The sequence below is a fragment of the Natrix helvetica genome (assembly GCF_964273705.1).
Source record: "Natrix helvetica genome assembly, chromosome: 2".
NCBI classification, from domain to species: Eukaryota; Metazoa; Chordata; class Lepidosauria; order Squamata; family Natricidae; genus Natrix; species Natrix helvetica.
Genome location: NC_138552.1, coordinates 2290296 through 2314680, shown reverse-complemented (window position 1 = coordinate 2314680; position 24385 = coordinate 2290296). Strand labels below are relative to the sequence as shown.

At 46.3% G+C, this 24385-nt stretch overlaps 1 protein-coding gene across 2 annotated transcripts in view; it reads right to left on the bottom strand.

Moving 5' to 3' along the window:
* Window positions 1–743: 743 nt before the first annotated feature.
* The window catches only part of MYORG (myogenesis regulating glycosidase), a 35584-nt gene continuing 11942 nt past the window's right edge, over window positions 744–24385 (bottom strand). For both annotated transcript variants that reach the window (XM_081945053.1, XM_081945052.1), the window contains exon 2: window positions 744–3174. In XM_081945053.1, coding sequence (XP_081801179.1) covers window positions 945–2981 — 2037 coding nt within the window. In that variant the 5' untranslated portion in view covers window positions 2982–3174 and the 3' untranslated portion in view covers window positions 744–944. The remainder of the gene's footprint in view (window positions 3175–24385) is intronic.

Genomic DNA, 24385 nt, shown 5'->3' with positions numbered 1-24385 from the left:
TTAACCACTCCCTCCGGTAGATAGACTTGGTTGGAGCAATATTAGATGCCTTCCCAGTTAAAAAACAATACGGTTTTCCGTATACAATACACATTTTCCAGCGCTTCTTTTCGCTGCTCTTTAAAAACCCGTTTGGGAGCAAATTCTCAGCAGCTTAGAATTAAATTCCTCCTCTTTTTTCCCAATTCCTGATGTTAAACCATCCAGAAACGCTTGAAGGTGAGATGATTAATCAATCACTCAAGGAATTTGGCCTTACACGACCCACCTTTGAAGAAAACGGAAGACCACCGGTTGAGTGCAAATAAACACACACACACAGACACACAATTCAGAAACAACGATTCTCAGCATCCAAGCGAGGCCTTTTGCTGCTCTGTGCAAATTTGGTGACAATACAAGTAGTCCTTGACTTACAACGATTCCCTTAGTGACTGTTCAAAGTTATAACAGCACTGAAAAAAGTGGCTTAGGACGGTTTTTTCACATTGATCACCGTTGCAGAATTCTCACAGGCACGGGATAAACGTTCGGAGGCTTGGCAACTGGCATGTACTTATGACAGTTGCTGTGTCCCTTTTGTGACCTTCATACAAGCAACAGCAAAGCTGGATTCGCTTAACAACTGCTATTAACTAATGGCAGTGATTTGCTTAACAACCGACCCGAGAAATGCCGTGAATTGGGGCAAAGCTCACTTGACACTAAACTGTCTCATTTAGTGACATAAATTTCGGGCTCAATTGTGGTTGTAAGCAGAGGACTACCTTTATTTGTCTTTTAGCAGCCCGTTTAATTGCACGCCCGTCGTTCAGTTTCGATTGGAAGAATTAACGGGCAACCGTGTTTTCCCTTTCAGACTTCTGAACCGATTAAAATTATTTCGGGTTAGGATGATCAGAATAAGGCAAGGTGACTCTTTTACACACGTCCATGGAGGCAGCTTAGGAGACCCAGACAAAGTAAGCCACTTCATCCAGATCCACGGGGTAGTCTGTGATCAAGGTGGGAGTCTTCTCAAACAGCTCTCCTTTGTAACTCCGCCATTTGCCCGCCGGGATGTAAATGTCCCGTTCCTGTTTTCCCATCTCCAAGACGGGAGCCACCATCAAGGTGTCCCCGATGAGAAACTGGGAATCGATCTTGTGAGCAGACTCGTCCCCGGGAGAGATCCACCAGATGGGCCGTATGATGGGATCCCCCGTGGTGGTGATCTCCCCGGCCAGTTCCAACAAGAGAGGGGCCACCAAGGACTCGTGAAGCTTGGTGAACTTCAGGGCGATTTCGACAACTTCCTTATCGTACAGCCAAGGCGGGATGGAGAACTGCATGGACGGCATGAAGGCGGACAACTCCAGCCAACGGATGTAGAGTTCCCGATCCGGGATTTCCAAAGCCCCGTCGGTTTTGTTGGGGAAGAAATTCCCTCCGATCATGTCGGCCGATATAAACGGGTACCCCAACATGCTGATGGTCAGGACGGTGGGGATTAAGGACTTCAGGCCAAGTTCGTAGCCCCACACGGAATCCCGGTCAATGATCCTGAAGAAACACGAGATGTTCTGGGATTGGTAGCCCACCCTGACCTCCGCCAGTTCGTAAAACGGGATGGCCATTTCTGTGTAGCGCCTGGACCAGATACTGGGATCCGACAAAGGTCGGAAGGTGCTAAACTGTTTGGGAAGGTAGCTGGTCTCCCCAGCATCGAATTTGAAGGAGGAGATGCCGTATTTATTGCGGAGTTGTCTCAGCTGGCTCTGGAACCAATCTCGGGCGGCAGGGTTGGTGAAATCCAAGATGGCGCCGATGCCGTTCCACCACTCCACCATGGCGGGCAGCCGTCCGGTGGGTTCCTTGATGAACAGCTGTTTCTCTATCCCCACCCCAAAATTCGAGGAATTGTAATTGATGAATGGGTGGGTCCAGAGGGTGATCTGAAAACCGTCCTCTCGGAGTTTCTTGAAGGTTTCGGTCATGTTGGGGAACTTGGCCGCGTCAAAGTCGAAGTCGCCGTACGCCTGGGTGTAGGTGTCGTCGATCTCGATGTGGCTGCAGTTGAACTTGTACTTCTTGATGTTTTCGGCAAAGCGCAGGAGTTTCTCCTGGTCGATGTCGTTCTTGTACAAGGCCCAGGTGGACCAGATGGGGTACCTGAAGGCGTTCCTTGAAGGTATCTTGGAGGGCTTGTAGAAGTACTTCCGCACCATGTATTTGTGGATGGAGGTGACGTCGGAACCAATGCAGACGCGGTAACTCAGCTCAGGAAAAGGCGGCTGGCCCAACGGAGGTTTGTAAGGCGAGTCTTTATACCTGGCTTGGAAGACGAGGGAGGGCTCCGTGGCGTTGAAGCCGAGGTGGAAGGGCACCGAATCGTTGATCTTGATGGCCGCAGCTTTGGAAGACAACCAGTACCTCTCTAAGATGCCTCCAAAACTGTTCCTTAAAGAATAGACGTCGCTGGTCACAAAAGGCATGGGCTCCTGGTATCCAGGCAGCTTGATTGGCCAATGCTGGACACTCATCTCACAGCCCCCATACCAGAAGGCATCACCCCAGAACATTTTATGATCCACCACCGTGTCCGCCACAAACTCTTCCCAGCGCACGCGGTAGCAGATCACGGTGTCCTTGGGATTGACGATCTTGATGAAGAAGTTGACTTTCCCTTTGTCGGTCTGGGTGCAGGTTAAATTGGCCCCCTCCCTGGAGCAGGACTCCAGGTCCAGAAGCCCCGACTGGAAGGCCACCTCGAAGACCAGCTCGCCGTTCTGGTTCTTGATGGTGAATCCGTCTTGCCGCAAATCCATCTCCGCCGTCTTAAGCCTCTCCGCCTTCCGAAGGGACGCCACGTAGTAGCACCACGCCACTATGGCGGTAATGAACAAAACGAGGCCCACCACAATGGCACCAATCATGGGCTTCAGCTCTTTGGATGGCTTCTGCTTCACCGGAGTGAAGTTCTCCGGCAGGAAGGTATACATCGTCCCCTCTTATGTCTGGTTGCTACCCAAGGCAAGGCCAGTCTCTGATTTTGGGTGCAAAGCTGGAAACATAGATGCTGGGCGATGGTCTGCCTCCACCTGCCTCTTCAGGGGTGGCCGGCGAGCTCATTCACCTCCTTCGACCAAGGCACTTGTCCTATCTGGAGAAGGACACTGAACAGATCGCCATCATCTGCCAAAAAAAGGAAAGACAAAAGGATGAAGACGGTCGAAGAAAAGTCAGCTCAATACTGTCTCTCTTTTTTTTTTGGGACGAAAAAAACCTTTCTTAAAAATTTAAAACATTATGATACAAATACCTTTAAAAATAGCTTTGCATAAGTTACAATCCTTTTTGACAGTACTAACGTACCCATTTGTTATTCAAATACATTTGTACACATTCCTAATATTCCTATATCTATACATCTATGTTTCTAAGCTGTGCATTTCATTTTCCTGTTATTCCTCCATTGATACCAGTTTTCCCAAACTGTACAATATTCTGAGTCTTCCTTGTCCCTCAACTCCAAGGTGAGTTTATCCATCTCTGCGCAATCAGGAATATTTTGGATTATCCAACAGTCTTTTAGCAGGGTAGCACTTTTCCAGCATTGGGCTATTCTCGCTGCTGTAATTACATGCAAAATTAAATATTTTATCTCTTTCGTGTACTTTCCCTTAATAATCCCCAGAGGGAACAGTTCTGCTTTGAGCTTTATTTGGGTGCTTGTAATTTCCTGTAACCATTTTTGCATTTTAGTCCAATATTTTTTTGCTTTCGGGCATGGTACCTTCTTTCATGCATGGTGGCCGTGCCCAAAAGCTAGATACTCTCTTAATAGCCCATATCATCTAAGCCAGTGTTTCTCAAATTGGCGACTTTAAGTCCTGTGGACTTCAACTCCCAGAATCCTCCAGCCAGCACAGCTGGCTGGAGAATTCTGGGAGTTGAAGTCCACAAGACCTAAAGTCACCAAGGTTGAGAAACACTGATCTAAGCCATCAAGAAGCAGAGTGGTGTGTTGGCCTAGAGGTGGAGCTCTCGCCTCACAATCAGAAGTCTGTGAGTTTGATCCTAGGGAGGGACAGATACTTCTCACTCTGGCCACAAGGAGAATGTATCTGCTGAACAAAACTCCGCATTGGCAACAGGAAGGGCATCTGGCCATGAAACACTCTAATAGCTCCAATCAGTTGGCCAGACTCCACCCTGCAAGCGATTATGGGATCGTTAAATGAAGATGATGATTGGTAGATAGACCAAAAAGCCACCTGTTTTGTCATGCAATAGAGAGAGGCGGCCTAGGGCTCCTTACAGTACTAAACGTCGGTACCTCACCAAAGATCTATGTCTTCCACCTATGGAACTGCTTCCAGACTCAAGGGGGCAGGAGTGATATTCCCTTATGTGTTTCAATCACCGACCACCACTGAGCTGACGGATTGAACCAGAATGAACCGGATTTCTCCCGCATTGCCCGATCACATAGTTTCATTGCGAAGCTCGGGTATCCAGCTAGTATTCCATATTTCTGTATTTCCAACAGAATTGGTGTCTGAGAATACTGAGAATATATCTGCTGCACAAAACTCTGCATTGGTGACAGGAAGGGCATCTGGCCATGAAACACTCTGCTAGCTCCATTCAGTTGCCGAGACTCCAACCCACAAGGGATTATGGGGTCGTTAAATGAAGATGATGATCTAAGACAAGGGTGTCCAAACTTGGGAACTTTAAGACTTGTGGACTTCAACTCCCAGAATTCCCCAGCCAGCCATGCTGGCTGGGGAATTCTGGGAGTTGAAGTCCACAAGTCTTAAAGTTCCCAAGTTTGGACACCCCTGATCTAAGACATCAAGAAACAGTGATGTGTAATGGTTGAAGCAATGTTTGATAAAACTAAGAGGACCTAAAAGTCCTAGACACAAACTCCCTTCTTTATTACAGCAAAACCACCCTCCTTGGGGTTAGTTGTAAAGGTGAAAAATTGAAGGCAACTGAAGGACTATGCGTGTCTCCGTATTCCTTTGGAGGAAAACTGGATATAAACCAGTGAGAACCATTAACCAGTGGGAGAACTTGCCTTCAGAAGTTGTGGATGCTCCAACACAGGAACTTTTAAAGAAGAGATTGGTCATCCATTTGTCTGAAATGTTATAGACTCTCCTGCTTGAGCAGGGAGTTGGACTAGAAAAGGGCCCCCCAACCTATGGGACGTGACCCGTTAGTGGGCAATGAGGGGTTTGCAACTTGGCCATGGAAATGCCTGGTGAGTGCATCCTCACTTGCACGAGTAGCGGGCAAGCGCACACTCCTTTTAAGTGACACCATGCACGCAAATGGAGCTGTGTGCATATGTACGTGCTTGCTGGCCGCTCGCATGGAATTAAAATAGAATAGAATAGAATAGAATAACAGAGTTGGAAGGGACCTTGGAGGTCTTCTAGTCCAACCCCCTGCCTAGGCAAGAAACCCTATAGAGTTTCAGACAAATGGCTATCCAACATCTTCTTAAAGACTTCCAGTGTTGGGGCATTCACAACTTCTGGAGGCAACTTCTGTTCCACTGATTAATTGTTCTCACTGTCAGGAAATTTCTCCTCAGTTCTAAGTTGCTTCTCTCCTTGATTAGTTTCCACCCATTGCTTCTTGTTCCACCCTCAGGTGCCTTGGAGAATAGTTTGACTCCCTTTTCTTTGTGACAACCCCTGAGATATTGGAACACTGCTATCATGTCTCCCCTAATCCTTCTTTTCATCAAACTAGACATACCCAGTTCCTGCAACTGTTCTTCATATGTTTTAGTCTCCAGTCCCCTAATCCTCTTTGTTGCTCTTCTCTGCACTCTTTCTAGAGTCTCCACATCTTTTCTACATTGTGATGACCAAAACTGAATGCAAATATTCCAAGTGTGGCCTTACCAAGGCATTATAAAGTGGTATTAACCCTTCCCGTGATCTTGATTCTCTCCCTCTGTTTATGTAGCGTAGAACTATACCCTCTCTTCTCCCCCCCCCCAGTCCACAAAGCCGCAAACAATGGGGAACTTTTTTCTAAGATCCCTTCCAACTCTGTTATTCTGTTAAATCCACCTAGTGAAACAAGTTAACTCGGTTAAGTTTAAAAAACCAGCATTTGCATCATCTGGGAAGGCTTTCTTGCTACTCTTCAGTGAATCACTGCAGTTGTTAAGTTAGACGCCCGGTTGTTAAGTGAACCTGGCTTCCCCGTTGACTTTGCTTGTCAGAAGGTTCAAAAGGGGATCATGTGACACCCTCCACCCACCCGCCCAGACACCTAACAACTGTCTTGGTTAGCAACAGATATTTTGTGCTTCATTGTGGTCGTATGTCGAGGTCTACCCTAATTCTGTTAGATACTTACGACTGTCAAATTATAGCACAGTGATGGCAAACCTTTTCGGCACCAAGGGGAGAAAAGGTGGAGTGGGAATGTCTTGCACGCACACGCTCAGTGGTTTTGTGCTCTGGAAAAGCCAAACTTCCGGGTCCTAGTGAGCAATGCGTGCCTGGCTGCCGTGCAAGGGCAGGGTGGTTTTCTGCCCTGCCTCGTGCCAAGGGATCACACTCTGGAAAAGCCAAATTTCCGGGTTCTGGACAGGTGATCGTTGCACACACATGTGTACCAGAAACCCGGGAGACAAACAGGCAAGGTCGCGCGTGCCAGGCGGCATGGCTTCACGTGCCACTTTGGACACACGTGCAATAGGTTCGCCATCAAGTGATATAGCATGTAACAGGAAGCCTGAGTTTTTTTAATAACACCAACGAGAATTGTTTCCCCAAATTGTTTCAGCGTCCAGGATTTTTTAGCAAGAGCTACGAACGGTGATCTCAGCGTCTTCATTTTATGCTGAACAAAAAACAGCCAGGTCACTAGGGACCAGAAACTTGCCAATCACATTCCTTCCATAACTGGAAGAATGTCTGACCTCAGCAAGTTTGGAATTTCTGCTGGACGTCGGGGGGGGGGGACAGGACGGGACGGGGGACGGGACCCTCCCTGCAGGACATCACAGCCAAATGCCACCAGCCAGAGAGCGCAGTTGTCTTTGCAAGACAAGATGGAGACTTCTCTTGGCACGATGTGGCTTTGCGCACTCTCGCAGCTGTCGCTCCGAACAGAAGCGACGGCAGCTGGCAAGTTGAGGGTGCTAATTCCATTCTGCTAAGGCTGAATATTTAACTTTTCCACTTGGCTGGTGTCCCTCCTTCGGCCAGATGCCAAGCTGAGTACAGAAATGGATTCTTGAATCATCAAGTCCTTAAAACATGTGCCAACATTTTAGATAACTTTCACCCAACACCCTTAATCAGCTCTGGAGAAAACTTTTTAAAAGTTTGCATTTAGTCCACTCGGCTGAAACTCACTGTGGGGAGAATGTATAAACTTATAAGAACTGTGATAGAAACATTGTACAGGTAGTCCTCGAGTTATGACCATGATTGAGCCCCCAAATATGTGTCGCTAAGTGAGTTTGTTCCGTTTTACGACTTTTCTTGCCGCATTTGTCAAGGGAACCCCTGCAGTCATTAAATATAGTAACACAGTTGTTAAGTGAATCTCACGGACTTGGCTTGGTCGCAAAAGGGGATATGTGACCCCAGGACACTGCAAGTGTCGTAAATGTGAATTCTTGTCAAGCAGCGGAATGTAAATGACGTGACCGTGGGGATACCGCAATGGTTGTAAGTGTGAAAATGGTCATAAGTGTGAAACATAGTCATAAGTGTGAAAAATGGTCGTAAGTTGCTTTTTTCAGTCCCTTTGTGATTTCAGATGGCCACTAAGTGAACTGTTGTAAGTCGAGGACTGCCTGTATAGGAAATCACAAGTTAACTAGCCCAGATCTCCCACAAAATTCCTGATTAGCAGCCTCTGAAATCCTTAAAACTTACAGCAAACATAATTAATTAAAAACTTATTTCAAATTGTAAACACACACAAGCAAACATACAAAACTCAACACAATGTAAACATAATTATAGAATATAATTATAGAAAAGGGACGCGGTGGCTCAGTGGCTAAGATGCTGAGCTTGTCAATCAGAAAGGTCGGCAGTTCAGCAGTTCGAATCCCTAGTGCCATGTAACGGAGGGAGCTCCCGTGACTTGTCCCATCTTCTGCCAATCTAGCAGTTCGAAAGCACATAAAAATGCAAGTAGAAAAATAGGTACCATCTTTGGTGGGAAGGGAAAAGTGTTCCGTGCGCCTTTGGGGTTCAGCCACATGACCACGGAGATGCTCTTCGGCTTTGAAAGGGAGATGAGCAGCGTCCCTTAGCACAGATGTGCGAAGGGAACTTTTACCTTAAACATAATTATAAAGTTCACCGTTCAAACGAAAAGACCGAATCCACATCGCCTGATCTGATCAACCCTTTGTCTGGCTCAACACACATACATCCCTCAAGAACAGGGAGGGTTAACCCGTTGGTCCCTGCATGCCGAAAGCACGCTTGTGCAACACCCATCATGCAATGCACCCCTCCCCCTGCGCACAGGCGAACCCCTGTGCATGCGTGTGACACCCCTGCGCTGCCCCCGCCCAATTTTGGGCCTAGCGGGCCGCCCTCAAGACTTCTGGGAGCAAAACCGGGGCACGGGGTGGGAGTGCCGCCCTTCTGCGCTTCCCCCATCCCTGCGCATGCGCCTGCATCTCCCGCATGTGTAGACCAGCTGGCCGGCAGGAGGTGCACATGCACCTGAGCTGGGTTATGGCTTGCATGCCCACAGAGAGGGCTCCATGTGCTAGGTTCACTACCATAGGTATACACACACAGCCACAGTCCTCAAGTGCACATCAAGGACCCATAAATCAGCCCTTTTATGCCCAATGTTCTCCACATGCAAAACCCTTTTGCTTTGGGGAATATCTGAACCTCCTTGCCTCACAGCTGTCTGGAAATCATCTTGATTTATTTGTGCGTAACCCTGCCTCAAGTTGTAACCTCAAATTATTCTTCTGACATCATCTTGGCTAGAATGTGGGCGATGCAGTTTTCTGAACAAACTCGGTTTGTTTGCAGGAAATCCTTGACATGCAACCATTTGTTCAGTGACCGCAGTTACGTCAACGCTGAAAAAAGTATCTTACAACCTGTCCCCACGCTTACAACTGTCAGGGTCGCATGCTCGGTATTTGGGCATTTGGAAACTGGCATGTACTTATGACAGTTGCACTGTCCCTGGGTCATGGGATCAACGTTTGTGACCTTCCCAGTTGGCCTCCAACAAGCGAGGTCAATGGGGGAGGCCAGATTCACTTAACGACCGTGGGATTCACTGAAGGGCAGTGCTTCACTTAACAACCCTGGAAGAAACCCTAACCCTGAACATTTTACAATACAATACAATAGCAGAGTTGGAAGGGACTTTGGAGGTCTTCTAGTCCAACCCCCTGCCTAGGCAGGAAACCCTATACCGTTTCTGACAAATGACTATCCAACATCTTCTTAAAGACTTCCAGTGTTGGGGCATTCACAACTTCTGGAGGCAACTTCTGTTCCACTGATTAATTGTTCTAACTGTCAGGAAGTTTCTCCTCAGTTCTAAGTTGCTTCTCTCCTTGATTAGTTTCCACCCATTGCTTCTTGTTCTGCCCTCAGGTGCCTTGGAGAATAGCTTGACTCCCTCTTCTTTGTGGCAACCCCTGAGATATTGGAAGACTGCTATCATGTCTCCCCTGGTCCTTCTTTTCATCAAACTAGACACTCCCAGTTCCTGCAACCGTTCTTCGTATGTTTTAGCCTCCAGTCCCCTAATCCTCTTTGTTGCTCTTCTCTGCACTCTTTCTAGAGTCTCCACATCTTTTTTATTGTGGATTTTATTGTGTTTTATCTTCCTATAAATCACCAAATTAGGTGGCAAACAAATTAAATTCATATAATAATGATGATACGATAATAACTTCAGCCACGTAGCCTATATTATAGATCAGTGTTCCCAAATCTAATTTTAAGATGGATGGACTTTGCTACCAGGGGAATTCTGGGAGTTGAAGTCCACCCTTCTTAAAATGTTGGGGAATTCTGGGTTCGAATTTCACCTATCTTAAAACATGCTGGCTTGGGGATTCTGGGAATAGAAGAGCATCCTCTATAAAGTTGCTGAGATTTTGAAACATTGGTTTAGATTAACAGATTAATAGATTTAACAGAGTTGGAAGGGATCTGGTAGGTCATCTAGTCCAACCCCCTTCCCAAGCTATCCTACACCATTTCTGACAGAGGGCAGTCCAGTCTCTTCTTGAAGGCTTCCAGTGATGAAGCTCCCAAAGCCTCCGTAGGCAACTTCTGTTCCATTGGTTGATTGTGCTCATGGTCAGGAAATTTATCCTTATTTCTAGATTGAATCTCTCCTCGGTCAGTTTGCATCCATGATTCCTTGTCTAGCCTTAAATCCAACAGATGAAGACAAACAGATCATTTTTCACAAGCCCTGCCAATATGGACTAAATAAAGCAGCTCAATTTTGCAACTTTTGGGCTGCTTACCAAGGAATTAGGATAGCATTAGAAGAGATCAGCCACCACAAAAGGACAGATTTTGCCAACTAAATGCTTGGAAGCCAAGTGGTATTAACACTGGTGGTGAAAAGAGCACTGGGTGATTGTTCCAAAGGTATCACCTCTGAAAAACTTCAATTAACTGCAATCTCATCAATTAATAGAATAATAGAATAACAGAGTTGGAAGGGACCTCGGAGGTCTTCTAGTCCAACCCCTGCTCAGGTAGGAGACCCTATATAGAATAGAATAGAAATAGAAGGCCCCTGAAGGCTCTGGAGGTCGAAAACCGGCCCTACGGACAACCGGAAATCATCCGGTTTTTGCCCTTTTGCTCTCTAGAGCTGTTTTTTCCCTTCTAAAGCCTCTTGAAGGCTCCGGAGGGCAAAAAACGGCCCCACGAGCTATAGAAAAGAAGCATAGCATAGTATAGCAGAGTGCAGAAAAGAAGAATGGAACGGAGCAGAATAGAATAGAAGCTGGAAGGGACCTTGGAGGTCTTCTAGTCCAACCCCCAGCTCAGGCAGGAGGCCATATATAGAATAGAATAGAAAAGAAGCATAGCATAGCGTAGCACAGCACAGTACAACAGAGCAGAATAGAATAGAAGCTGGAAGGGGACCTCAGAGGTCTTCTAGTCCAGCCCCCCTGCTAAAGCAGGAGACCCTGTGACATTTCAGATAAATGGCTATCCAGATAAGTGACTGTCCAGTTTCTTCTTAAAAGCCTCCAGTGATGAAGCGCCCACGATTTCTGAAGGCAAGGATCCCCCTGGTCACATGATCAAAATTCAGGCGCTTGGTGAGTGACTCATACTTACGACAGTTGCAGCATCCCAAGAGGGTCATGTGATCCCCTTTTGCAACCTTCTGACAAGCAAAGTCAATCCACTGAACAACTGTGTCACTAACTTAAACAACTGCAGTGCTTCAATGAAAAACAGTAGCAAGGAAGGTCGTAAAATGGGGCAAAACTCACTTAACAGATGTCTCATTTAACAACAGAGATTTTGGGCTCCATTGTGGTCCTAAGTCGAGGACCAGCTACAGTTAAAATGCCATTGCTGAAGAGACACGCAGCAGCTCCGAAGAGACTTGAAATGGGATTATCGACAATCATGAAGTCAGAAGTGATGGAACAATTAACTACAAATTGTGTTGCTTTGAAAAATCCAGCTGCTTCTGTTTATTAGTGTCATAATTTCTGGCCATGATTTTCTCCGATCCTCAATGTCAAATATTGAGAAATTAACCATCTGTTCCTGTTTTTCACAGGTAGAAAGTCCACAAACGGTTTCCAGTCTCTTATGAAGCTGGATTATTCCTAATCAAGACAGTTAGTTTCACCACTTCTGCTAATTCAATCAATTTTAAAATCATTGTGACTTTTTTTGACCGTTTTTGACCATTTAGGATGAAGGGGGGGGGGATTCCTTCCAGAAAACATTCATGGTTGCTGATGACATCAAGTTACTTAGCTCAATGTTTCTCACCCTTAGCGATTCTAAGATATGTGGACTTCAACTCCCACAATTCCCCAGCCAGTTGGAGGTTATATAACAATAACCGATAACAATAACCTGTTCCACTGGTAAATTGTTATCAATGTCAGGAAACTGTTCTGTCAGTTCTCGACTTACAACCATAATTGAGTCCAGAATTACAGTCATTAAGTCGTGGCAGTCATTAAGCGGGGTCACCATGGGACCAGGCACGATTTCATGAACTGTTTTTACGGTGGTCATTAAGCAAATGGTGCAGAAATTAAATGAGTCCAGTCTCCCAAATGGGTGTTTTTTGTCGGAAATGGGATGCGTAACCGACTAGAAACATGGAGAAAGGCTGACTTTTCCAGGCTGCCTCCGATCGTGCCCGAGAGCCCCAGGAAGCAAAACAAAAGCTACAAGGTGTTAGGCCTGCAGTCATCTTTTCTTTTGTATCCTTGGCCTGCCACACTTTCTATTATTCTACTGTGCATTTTCTATGGTGGGAAAATGGGAGGTGGGATTGTATGGAGTTTGATGCTATGTAGCCATAACAACATTCTTTCCAGAAAGCCAAGGTCATCCTTTGTCTTTGCACCTCTGCACCTGACCGGAACTGGATGGGTGGAATCTGTCTTCGTGGCAGTGGGAGATTGAACCATGTGATGGACTTGTGGGTGTGGGGGCAAGATCTTGAACTTTCAACTGGGTGGGGAAAACCGGGAAGCTTTCAGATTCTGGTTTTCCCAGATGTGCCAACATGGCTGTCTTAATAAATTGGAACTTTGAGGAATCCTTTGCCTCGGACTCTGATTTACTTTTGGATGCTATTTGGAACCCTGACACAAGAAGGGCAGATGAAGAGGTCCAATTTTGCTCCTGTTTTAGAGAAAAGACGGCCAGGCCAGGAAAACCCTTAGAGGCAGGGGGAAAAAACCACATAGGAGTTACACACAAAAAAGCATTGAAACTCCAAATTCTTGCAAGCGAATTCATTTGGGGTTTAGGAAAAAGTTGCATTCCCCATCTGGGCTTGTTTTGCATAGCCGTGACTTTCCGGCATGCCTAACCAGCTGAAAAATCTTATTTTTAAAAAAAAATTCTAAGTTGCCTTTGAAAGAGGCCAGGAGTTAGGAAAGGGCAGGAAGGCAAGAGGAGCATCTTAGAAGGGGAGGCAGCCCAGGACAAAGGCTCTTTCAGCCGCCCTTCCCACTTGCAGGGAGGATGCCAAACATTCATTGAGGACTCGGGATTTGAGCAGAGTGCCAAGTACAGGGAAATGATAAACAGAGAAATGGAGAGATAGATGGGGGTGGAGGGGGAGAGGGCTGTGTGTGTGTGTGTGTGTGTGTGTGCGTGCTGCAGGTATATACAGTACTGTGCAAAAGTTTTAGGCAGGTGTGAAAAAATGCTATAAACAAAGAATGCTTTCAGAACTATAAATATTATTTTTTCAATTTTCAAAATGCAAAATGAGCGAACAAAAGAAAAAACTAAATCAAATCAATATTTGGTACGACCACCCTTTGCCTCCAAAAGAGCAGCAATTCTTCTAGGTACCCTTGCACACAGTTTTTGAAGGAACTCGGCTGGTAGGTTGTTCCAAACATCTTGGAGAACTAACCACAGATCTCCCGTGGATGTAGGCTTTCTCACAACCTTCTGTCTCTTCATGTAATCCCAGACGCACTCGATGACGTTGAGATCAGGGCTCTGTGGGGCCCATGCCATCACTTCCAGTACTACTTGCTCTTCTTTACGCTGACAATAGTTCTTAATGACTTTGGCCGTATGTTTGGGGTCCTTGTCCTGCTGCAGAATAAATTTGGGGCCAATCCTATGCCTCCCTGATGATATTGCATGATGGATAAGTATCTGCCTGTATTTCTCAGCATTGAGAACCAACTCTCCAACTCCACTTGCAGAAATGCAGCCCCAAACGTTCAAGGAGCCTCCACCATGCTTCACTCTTGCCTGCAGACACTCATTGTTCCGCTCTCCAGCCCTTCGACGAACAAACTGCCTTCTGCTACAGCCAAATATTTCACATTTTGACTCATCAGTCCAGAGCACCTGCGGCCATTTTTCTGCACCCCAGTTCCTATGTTTTCGTGCGTACTTTAGTCGCTTGGCCTTGTTCCCACCTCGGAGGTATGGCTTTTTGGCTGCAACTCTTCCATGAAGACCACTTCTGGCCAGACCTCTCCGGACAGTAGATGGGTGTACCTGGGTCCCACTGGTTTCTGCCAGTTCTGAGCTGATGGCACTGCTGGACATCTTCTGATTTCGAAGGGCAATAAGCTTGATGTGTCTTTCATCTGCTGCACTCAGTTTCCTTGGCCGACCACTGCGTCTACGATCCTCAACGTTGCCCCTTTCTTTGTGCTTCTTCAAAAGAGCTTGAACAGCACATCTTGAAGCCTCCGTCTGCTTTGAAATCTTTGTCTGGGAGAGACCTTGTTGATTCAGTCTAACTACCTTGTGTCTTGTTGCTGAGCTCCATCTTGCCATGACATGAAACTGTCTTTCACAACCTCATCTTGGTAGCAGAGTTTGGCTGTTCCTCACCCAGTTTTACGCCTCCTACACAGCTGTTTCTGTGTCAGTTCATGATTGGGATTCAACCTACGTGTGGTATTGATGATCATTAGCACCTTTTTGGTATAATTGGTTGATCATGGTCATACCTGACTATAATCCTACAAAATCCCTGACTTTGTGCAAGGGTATCTATGAGAATGGATGTTGGTTAGATAGATAGATATAGACGTGGGTTAGACAGCATCACCACCAGATGGATTCGTAACTGGCTGACCAACCAAACTCAACATGTAGTCCTCAATGGAGCTGCATCTACATGGAGGGAGGTATGCAGTGGAGTACCCCAAGGCTCTGTTTTAGGCCCAGGACTCTTCAACATCTTCATCAATGATTTGGATGAGGGAATAAATGGGGAACTCATCAAATTTGCAGATGACACCAAGCTGGCAGGAATAGCCAACACTCCAGAAGATAGGCTTAAGATACAGAAGGATCTTGACAAACTTGAACATTGGGCACTATCTAATAAAATGAAATTCAATGGTGAAAAGAGTAAGGTTCTACATTTAGGCAACAAAAACGGAATGCACAGGTACAGTATAGGTGGTACCTTGCTCAGTAGTAGTAACTGTGAAAGGGATCTTGGAGTCCTAGTGGACAACCATTTAAATAGGAGCCAGCCATGTGCAGCAGCTGCCAAAAAAGCCAACACAGTTCTAGGCTGCATCCACAGAGGGATAGAATCAAGATCATGTGGAGGATTAATACCACTTTATAAGGCCTTGATAAGGCCACACTTGGAATACCGCATTCAGGTTTGGTCGCCACGATGTAAAAAAGATGCAGAGAAGAGCAACAAAGAGGATTAGGGGACTGGAGACTAAAACCTACGATGAACGGTTGCAGAAACTGGGCATGTCTAGTTTAGTGAAAAGAAGGACTAGGGGAGACACGATAGCAGTCTTCCAATATCTCAGGGGTTGCCACAAAGAAGAGGGAGTCAAGCTATTTTCCAGGGCACCTGAAGGCAGGATAAGAAGCAATGGGTGGAAACTAATCAAAGAGAGAAGCTGAGCTGGAACTGAGGAGAAATTTCCTGACAGTGAGAACAATTAATCAGTAGTACAGCTTGCCTCCAGAAGTTGTGAATGCCCCAACACTGGAAGTCTTTAAGATGTTGGATAGCCATTTGTCTGTAACTCTATAGGGTTTCCTGCCTAGGCAGGGGGTTGGACTAGAAGACCTCCAAGGTCCCTTCCAACTCTACTATTGTATTGTATTGTATAGATAGACAGACACACATAGGCAGGCAGGCAGATGAGATAGGTAGACAGACAAATAGGCAGGTAGATGTAGATAGATGCATGGATAGTCAGAGACAGACATAGACACTTAGGCAGGCAGATGAGATGGATGGATGGAGGGATAGATACACTAGCTAGATAGCTAGATGAGATAGGTGGACAGACATAGGCAGGTAGATGTAGATAGATGATAGATAGATAGATAGATAGATAGATAGATAGATAGATAGATAGATAGATAGATAGATAGATAGATAGATGATAGATAGATAGATAGATATACAGAGAGAGAGAGAGAGAGAGAGAGAGAGAGAGAGAGAGAGAGAGAGAGACAGAGAGACAGAGAGACAGAGAGACAGACACAAAAAGCCAGAAGACAAAGCTAGATAGATTGCAGCATGTCCGAATGTAGCCATGGAACTCAAAACCAGGCAGCTACCACTGTGTGGCTTGGACGGACTTGAGCCTTAACCAGACTTTGCATTCAGGGACCTGCAGGGACCGTCCTCTTGCCCATTTTGTCCCCCACTTCCTCCCGCGGAAGCCGCTGGTCCCCCGCCCCTCCTCCTCCTCCCCCTCCAACTTCCCCATAGAAAGCAACCCGCCTGCTGAGGCTGTTAACACTCTGCTGTTTTCCACGTCTTCAGGAAATGTGAATGTGAAACACATTTTGTGAGGGGAGACAAAGATGTTCGTTTTATCTCTCCTCCCACAAAAAACGTGGGCGAAAGGCCTCTGGCTCGCCTATCAGAGCTGGTGCGATGTGTGATGTGACGGCTGAACATGTGCTCGGAATGAGTCAACTGGAAAATATTTTGCAAAAGAAAAAGAAGTTGTAAAATATCAAGAGCCAAGCCAAGAATCACATAAAGGTAGTCCTTGACTTCTAATAATTTGTTTAGTGACTGTTCAAAGCTACGACGGCACTGAAAAAGGGGACTTACGACCATTTTTTGAACTTACAACCGTTGCAGCCCTAATCACGTGATCAAAATTTAGAGGCATGGCAAGAGACACATATTTAGCTGCAGTATCCCCGGATCATGCGATCCACTTTGCGACTTTCTGACAAGGCGGGGAAGCCAGATTCACTTAACAACCATGTGACTGACTTAATGACTGCGGTGATTCACTTAACAACTGTGACAAGAGAGGTCATAAAATGGGGCAAAACATACCATTGTCTCACTCAGCAACGGAAATTTGGGACTCAATGGGGGTCGTATGTTGAGGACTACCTTTAGGCATGAGATTTCCTCTTGCCAAAATTAGCTGGCTTCTGGCCTCTTTAATCAACGCTGAATTTTCATTTTAAAGTTTGCAATCTAATTAATTTAATTTTAGTTGGTGTTTCCAGGCGCACCCAAGTTTCCTTTTAATTAAAACGCTGCAAATTCTGACTTTGGGGAAATAACAGGAAATGTAAAATGCCCAACGCTCATCCTGGGTAGATCCTGTCATACAAACCAGGAGGAAAATTAAAGATGGAGACAGCAGGGTGTTGTGAGGGTCAGAAAGACAGGGCGCTGAACATGGGCATGCTTAACAGAATAACAGACTTGGAAGGGATCTTCGAGGTCTTCTAGTCCAACCCCCTGCTCAAACAGAAGACCCTATATGGTGAACCTATAACGCATGCCACTTCGCCTGGCATGTGCAGCACCACCTGTTCCTCTTCCGGGTTTCAGTTGGCCTTCGTGCATTTGGCAGTGTTGGAAACTGGAACATTTTCCGGCGTGGGCACGCGCACCGGCCAGCTGATTGCTGCATGTGCGCCAGTAAACGGATGACCGCACACGCCAGAAACTGGAAGTTCATTTCCCTGTGCATGCATGTGCGCGCATGCCCTTTTTCAGCTCCTCTTCCGGGTTGCGTGGCTGACGAATGTGCACGCATGTCGCCGAAAAGTTTCTCTATCACTGCCCTATACCTTGCGCTTTGAAACCTCCAATGATGGAACACCCACAACGCCTGGTGGCAAGCAGTTCCACTGGTTAGTTCTCCTCACTGTCAGGAAATCTCTCCTTGGTTCTGGTTGCTTCTCTTCTTGATTAATTTCCATCCGTTGCTTCTTTCTGGTTGCCTACACAAACCCTGTTGTTGTTGTTGTTGTTGTTGTTGTTATTTGTATGTGCACTGCGGGGACTCTGTGCACCCATGGCTGCTATCTTGACACACAAGCCAACACTAAACTGAGATGGGTTTAATTGTCCTCAACCCTCCTTATGACTTATTGCAGTGGTGGTGAACCTTTTCAGCACTGATGCCCAAACCAGACTGAATGTGCATGCGCTTGCCCTGCAGCACCGGAAACCCGAAGAACAGCTCACTGGCACACGCATGCTTGCTTTTTGGGCGTTTTTGGCCATTTTTCAGGCCATTTATGAGCCGTTTTTCAAGCCAAAAATGGCCTGAAAATGTTCTGAAAAACAGCCCAAAAATTGGCCTCAAAATGGCCCCCAAAAGGCCTGAAGAACAGCCCAAAATGGCATGGAAACAGCCTGGAAAAGGTACACAAATGGCACGAAAAACAGCCTGGAAACAGCCTGGAAAAGGCACGAAACCAGCACGAAAAACGGCTTGAAAAAGACCCGAAAATAGCACTAAAAATAGCTTGAAAATGGCCTGGTTTTTGGGCCATTTTCCGGCACTCCAGCACCTGTGAAGAGCAGCTGGTGATGGTGCATGTGCCCAGAGAGAGGGCTCTGTGTGCCACCTCTAGCACGCATGCCATAGATTCGCCGTCACAAACCTATTGTGTCAATGTGGACGGCTGTGATCACTGTTCCAAGGTGCGTGGCTGCGCGACCGCGCAGGTGGCAAGAAAACACTGCGCAGCAGTTTCCAACTGCCGCGCAGTGTTTTGTACTGTCACAGGCGCCGGAGGTCCTTTGCAGGCGGCTAGAACTGGCTGCCCGCAAAGGACCTCCCCGGACTTGTTTTGATGAGCGGGGCGGGGGGGGGGGCGACTGAGTTCAGGAAAGCAAGCCCGGGGAGGTCCTTTGTGGGCGGCCAATCCTAGCTGCTTGCGCCCGGCGCTGCGGCGAAAATAAACCCCCAAAGCCTTTTCAAAGCTCCCGCCGGCGCCCCCACCCGTGGCAGCGGCGCCTCCCCCTCCGTTCGGAGCACCTGAGCTGAGCCCCGCGCTACCCCTGCCCCCTCCTCTGCTGTGCTTTTGAGGAGCCATGAGGCCGCGGGAGCAGGGGAAAAAGGCCTCATGGCTTCTCAAAAGTACGGCGGAGGAGGAGAAGGCAGCAGGGGTAACGCGGTGCCCAGCTCAGGTGCTCCGAGTGGGGGGGACGCGCCACCGCCACTGCCATGGGCGGGGGCGCCAGCGGGAGCTTTGGCGGCTTCACTCCAAATGTGGTGGTGCTGTTTGAGGAGGAGGAGGAGGAGGAGGAGGAGGAGGAGGAGGAGGAGGAGGAGGCGGCGGCAGCTGTTATTCTGGTGGCGGCAGGGGCTCGTTGTCGGCATCTTCAGCGGCAGCCCTGCCCCCTGTGAAAAAAACCGAAGATGGAGCAGATCCACGCAGATGGATCGCCGCAACATGACTGGAGGAGGAATTCTGGGAGTCCACAAGTCTTCAAGCTGTCAGGTTTGAAGACCCTGGTTTTTTTTTTCCTAAAGGGTTAGGGGTGCAAGGGTCTTGTAACTTGATGGCTTTAAGACTTGCGTGCTTCAAATGCCAGAGTTCCTGAGCCAACATGACTGGAGGAGGAATTCTGGGAGTTGAAGTCCACAAGTGTTAAAGCTGTCAAGTTTGAAGACCGCTGGGTTTTTCCCCCCCAAGGGTTAGGGGTGCGAGGGTCTTGCAACTTGACAGCTTTAAGACTTGCGTGCTTCAAATGCCAGAGTTTCTGAGCCAACATTTTGGTTGCTAAGCAGGAGCGTTGTTAAGTAATACTATATAACACTTTTAATTAAGCGGGTACCTTGAATAAACATAACTTTGAGTTTCAAATAATACTAATTTTGTTGTTGTCTTAGGTGACACCTGTGAAAAAAATTCAGGTGCTGCTCAGGCATGAAAATGTGCCGCTCAAACACTATATTTTTCTGCTCACACTGAAAAAAAATTAGAGGGAACATTGGCTGTGATTCAGTGTTTCTCAACCGTCTCCACTTGAAGGTGGCTGAACATTAACTCAGGTATAGCTGGCTGGGGGGGAATTCTGGGAATTGAAGTCCCCCCATCTTCAAGGGGACAATTTTGTAAAACAGTGAGTTTTTTGTAAAACTCCCTGTGTTCTCCCAGAAGGAACAAAAGTCCCTTGCACATCTTTACTGTGAGACCGGAATGCGTGCAGGACAAACACAGATGATCCCTGCACAACTCAACAACACCTGTGCTGTTTGCACAGAAAGGAACGCAAACCCAGGCACTCACCTTTGTTCCACTGTGCAAAAACACACCCAATATTTTTTTATTTAATTGGCTCTTTTCCTCTTGTGACTTCGCTGCTTCCTTTAGAAGAGTTATTCCTTTATTTATTTTTATTATGTTTTTTGCTGCCTATCTCCCTGCAAGAGTGACTCTTATTGGATGCTCCAGCAATTCTCAAAAAAGTGGAAATTGATTAACAATGATTTTACATGGTTTGATTGTGAAAGAAAACAACCAATCTTGGAGAGCACCAAGGACCCCACAATTTTCCTCCTCCTCCTCCTTTCCACAAATCCCATTCCCTTCTAACACTGATGATATTACCTAGTTGGGTCATGAAACGTCTGCAAGAAAACAACCAAGCTCAGAGAACACCAAGGATCCTACAGTCTTCCTCCTTCACCACCATCACTCTGTAAACCTTACTCATCACAGCACTAATGAGGTTACCTCGTTTGGTAAAGAAACGTCTGTAAGAAAACCACTAAGCTCAGAAAGCACCCATAGCTCTCTTCCTACTGCTCCACTCTACAAACCCCAGTCATTCATAGTATTGATGATGTTACCTATTTTGGTAATGAAACGTCTACAAGAAAACCACCATCATCTTCCTCCTCCTCCTCCTCCTTTCTGATCCTTCCTGATTATACAATAAGTTAGGTAAAGGTCAAGGTTCCCCTCGCACATGTGTGCTAGTCGTTCCTGACTCCAGGGGGCAGTGCTCATCTCTGTTTCAAAGCCGAAGAGCCAGCGCTGTCCGAAGACGTCTCCATGGTCATGTGGCCGGCATGACTAAATGCCGAAGGTGTATGGAATGCTGTTACCTTCCCACTAAAAATGGTCCCTATTTTTCTACTTGCATTTTTTACGTGCTTTCGAACTGCTAGGTTGGCAGAAGCTGGGACAAGTCACGGGAGCTCACTCTGTTACACGGCACTAGGGATTCGAACCACCGAACTGCTGACCTCTCTGATCGACAAGCTCAGCATCTTAGCCACTGAGCCACCTTTACAATAAGTTAATCACCTCTTAGTAAATGGCTCTCTGTCATCTGCCTTCTTCCAAGATAGTTTTATGATTTCTTAGTCCAATCTACCCCTGTGGAAATTTCCTGGTGGTCTCTTATCCAAATACCCATTTTTAAAATCATTTTTATTGACGTTCCAAAAGCCAAAATATTTGCTTATTCAAAATTTCAAGCTGCCTGACTCCTATAAAACTTTTTTTTAAAAAAAATGCAAATAACAAGAGTCACACAGCCAACCGGTAGAGCCAAGGTCCAATCTTAAAGGAAACAAAACTAACTAGAAGGGGATAATAAAGTTTGACCCTGGTCAGCTTTTTCCAGACCAGCCAAGGTCAACTAGATACTGTGGGCTTAGCTTGGCACATTCTGAGTTGTTTTGCAGCATTGGTGCCACCAATGTTTAACCCAATTAAACCCACTCTGGCTTTCCCCCCCAAGCACTTTGGATGCTAATGAGTTGTTAAATGGACCGTCCAGTCCAAGGAATTTCAGAAAGCTGTATATACCGTATTTTTCGGAGTATAAGACGCTCCGAAGTATAAGACAGACCTAGCTTTTGGGGAGGAAAACAAGGGGGGGGGGGGGGAATCTGCTTCTGCCTCCCAGCAGTTTGCCTCCTTGCAACAAACAGTAAGACATTATACACTGTTTGTAGTGTTACATTTTAGACTATACTTGTACAGATGCTGTTAAAATTGATGTGGCTTTCTGGAAGTATATAAGTTCTTCTCTGCTGTTTAAAAGAAGATACAATAGCACTGGGCCTCCTCAGATCAAGCCTTTATTTTAAAAAGCTTCTTCATTTTGTTAAGCTGTCCAGAACAATAATAAAGCAGTCTTTAAAAAATAAGTCTAATAATTTGAACATTCTATCGGCGTTTATAGTTAGTGACTTACCTTCGTGCAGCAAACAGCCTGATTAGCACAAGGAAAAAAAATCTGCCTCTGCCTCCCAGCAATTTGCCTCCTTGCAGCAAACAGCAAGTTTCACTTTCAATTTCAGCCCGGGCCTCCCGATCATCAGCTGTTTCAGGCTGCAGGGATTGCCATAGCCTATTGCAGCCTCCGCAAGCCCCGTTTTCCCTCTTTGCTGCAAGGAGGTAAATTGCTGGGAGGCAGAGGCCAAAGGGTTGGGGCCGGCGGGCGGTGGGACTATATTCTGTGTATAAGACACACCCAAATTTTCACCCTCTTTTAGGGGGGGGGGGAAAGGTGCGTCTTATACTCTGAAAAATACGGTATTTATTTTTCTTACAACAGAGGGCATATAGGTAATCCTTGACTTACGACCGCAATTGAGCCCAACATTTCTGATGCTAAACGAGACAGTTCTTGGGTCTTGCCCCGTTTTATTGATCTTTCTTGCCACCGTTAAGTGAATCACTGCAGTTGTTAATAACACGGTTGTTAAGTGAATCTGGCTTCCTCGTTGACTGCTTGTTAGAAGGTCTCAAAAAGGGATCACACGACCTCGGGACACCACGATCGTCATAAATACGAGTTAGTTGCTAAGCGTTTTTATTTTTTATCACATAACCATGGAAATGCTACAACGGTCCTAAGTGTGAAAAATGGCGATTAGCCAACTTTTTTCACTGCTGTTGTAACTCTGAACAGTCACTCAACGAACGGTTGTAGTAGAATGAGAACTACATGTGCAGGTGATCCTCGACTTACATTTCGTTGAGTGACCGTTCACAGTTACAACAGCACTGAAAAAAGTGAGCTATGACCATTTTTCAGACTTACGACCGTTGCAGGATCCCACGAGCAAAATTCAGATGCTTGGTAACTGACTCATATTTATGACGGTTGCAGTGTCCCAGAGTCGCATTTTTGGGACCTTCTGACAAGCAATGCCAACGGGGAAGCTGGATTCACTTAACGACCATGTGACTAACTTAACAACGGCCGTGATTCGCTTAACAATGGTGGCGAGAAAGGTCGTAAAATGAGTTAAAATGCCCTTTTAACCAATGTTCCGCTTTGCACGAGAAATTTTGGTCTCAGTTGAGCTGCGGTCGTAATGTTGAGGACGGTCTGTATGCAGAACGCTCCTGCCTCACTTCCATCAGCGAATCTTTGAGTCCCTGAGTGTTTTTTCATCTCAGTTTTTTTTCTGCCTGGCCTCTTAAAAGCACCATTATAGTTATTTTTTCTTAATACGTAAACAATATCTTCAATTTGCCCCTTCAAAATTACACCAAATTTTCCCTTCTTATTTTCTCCATTGGTCTATTTTGCTATAAACAGCATAAAATCCTCTAATTCAATGTAAGCATAGAGAACATTTTTTTCACACTTTTTCTACCATTAACAATATACTATCATTTCTTTATTTCTTAATTAGTAATAATAACAATCTTACTACTATTCTCTTTAGTCTGCTAACATAACTCTTTTATCCCTCTTTTCCTCTTGTAACCGTTTTCTCTTTGTTCCCATATGTATAATTTGTATTGAAAAAAATAAAAAACCCTGAATGGCAAAATGAGAGAAGTCCCATCTGCCGTGCACTTAAAATACTCCGTTTAAAAATAAGGCGGGTGAAGGCTGCACTTGGCAGAGACAGATGGCATCTTCTTTCCCTGGCAAGCATGGGGGGGGGGGTGCCAAGGCTTGGCAGAGACCCTGGAAGGAGAAAAAACCTTGGCCAAGAGACCTGGGTCCTTAATTAAACTTTTGCTGAATTATATAGATGGGAAGAGTCAAGACTTTCATCACTGGAGGCTCTCAAGAAGAGACTGGACTGCCATCGGTCAGAAATGGTCAAGGGCAGGGATGGCGAACCTATGCCACAGGTGGCATTCGTCAGGGCACACAAGGCGTTGCCCTGTCAGCTGGCCAGCTGAGTTTAGCCTTTTTTAAAGCCATCTTCCCCCCTCCCCAGGCTCCAGAGGCTTTATAGGGGCCTGGGAAAGGCGAAAACAGCCTCCCCCTCCCCGGAGGCCCTCCGGAGGCTTCAGGAGCTTCCCTGAAGCCTCCGGAGTGCAAAAAACTGGCCCTACAGGCAAACCGGAAGTTTGGGAACGGACTTCCGGTTTGCTCATAGGACCGGTTTAAGCCCTCCGGAGCCTTCAGGGGCCTTCTGGAGGCTTCCCTGAAGGCTCCGGAGGACAAAAAACGACCCTAC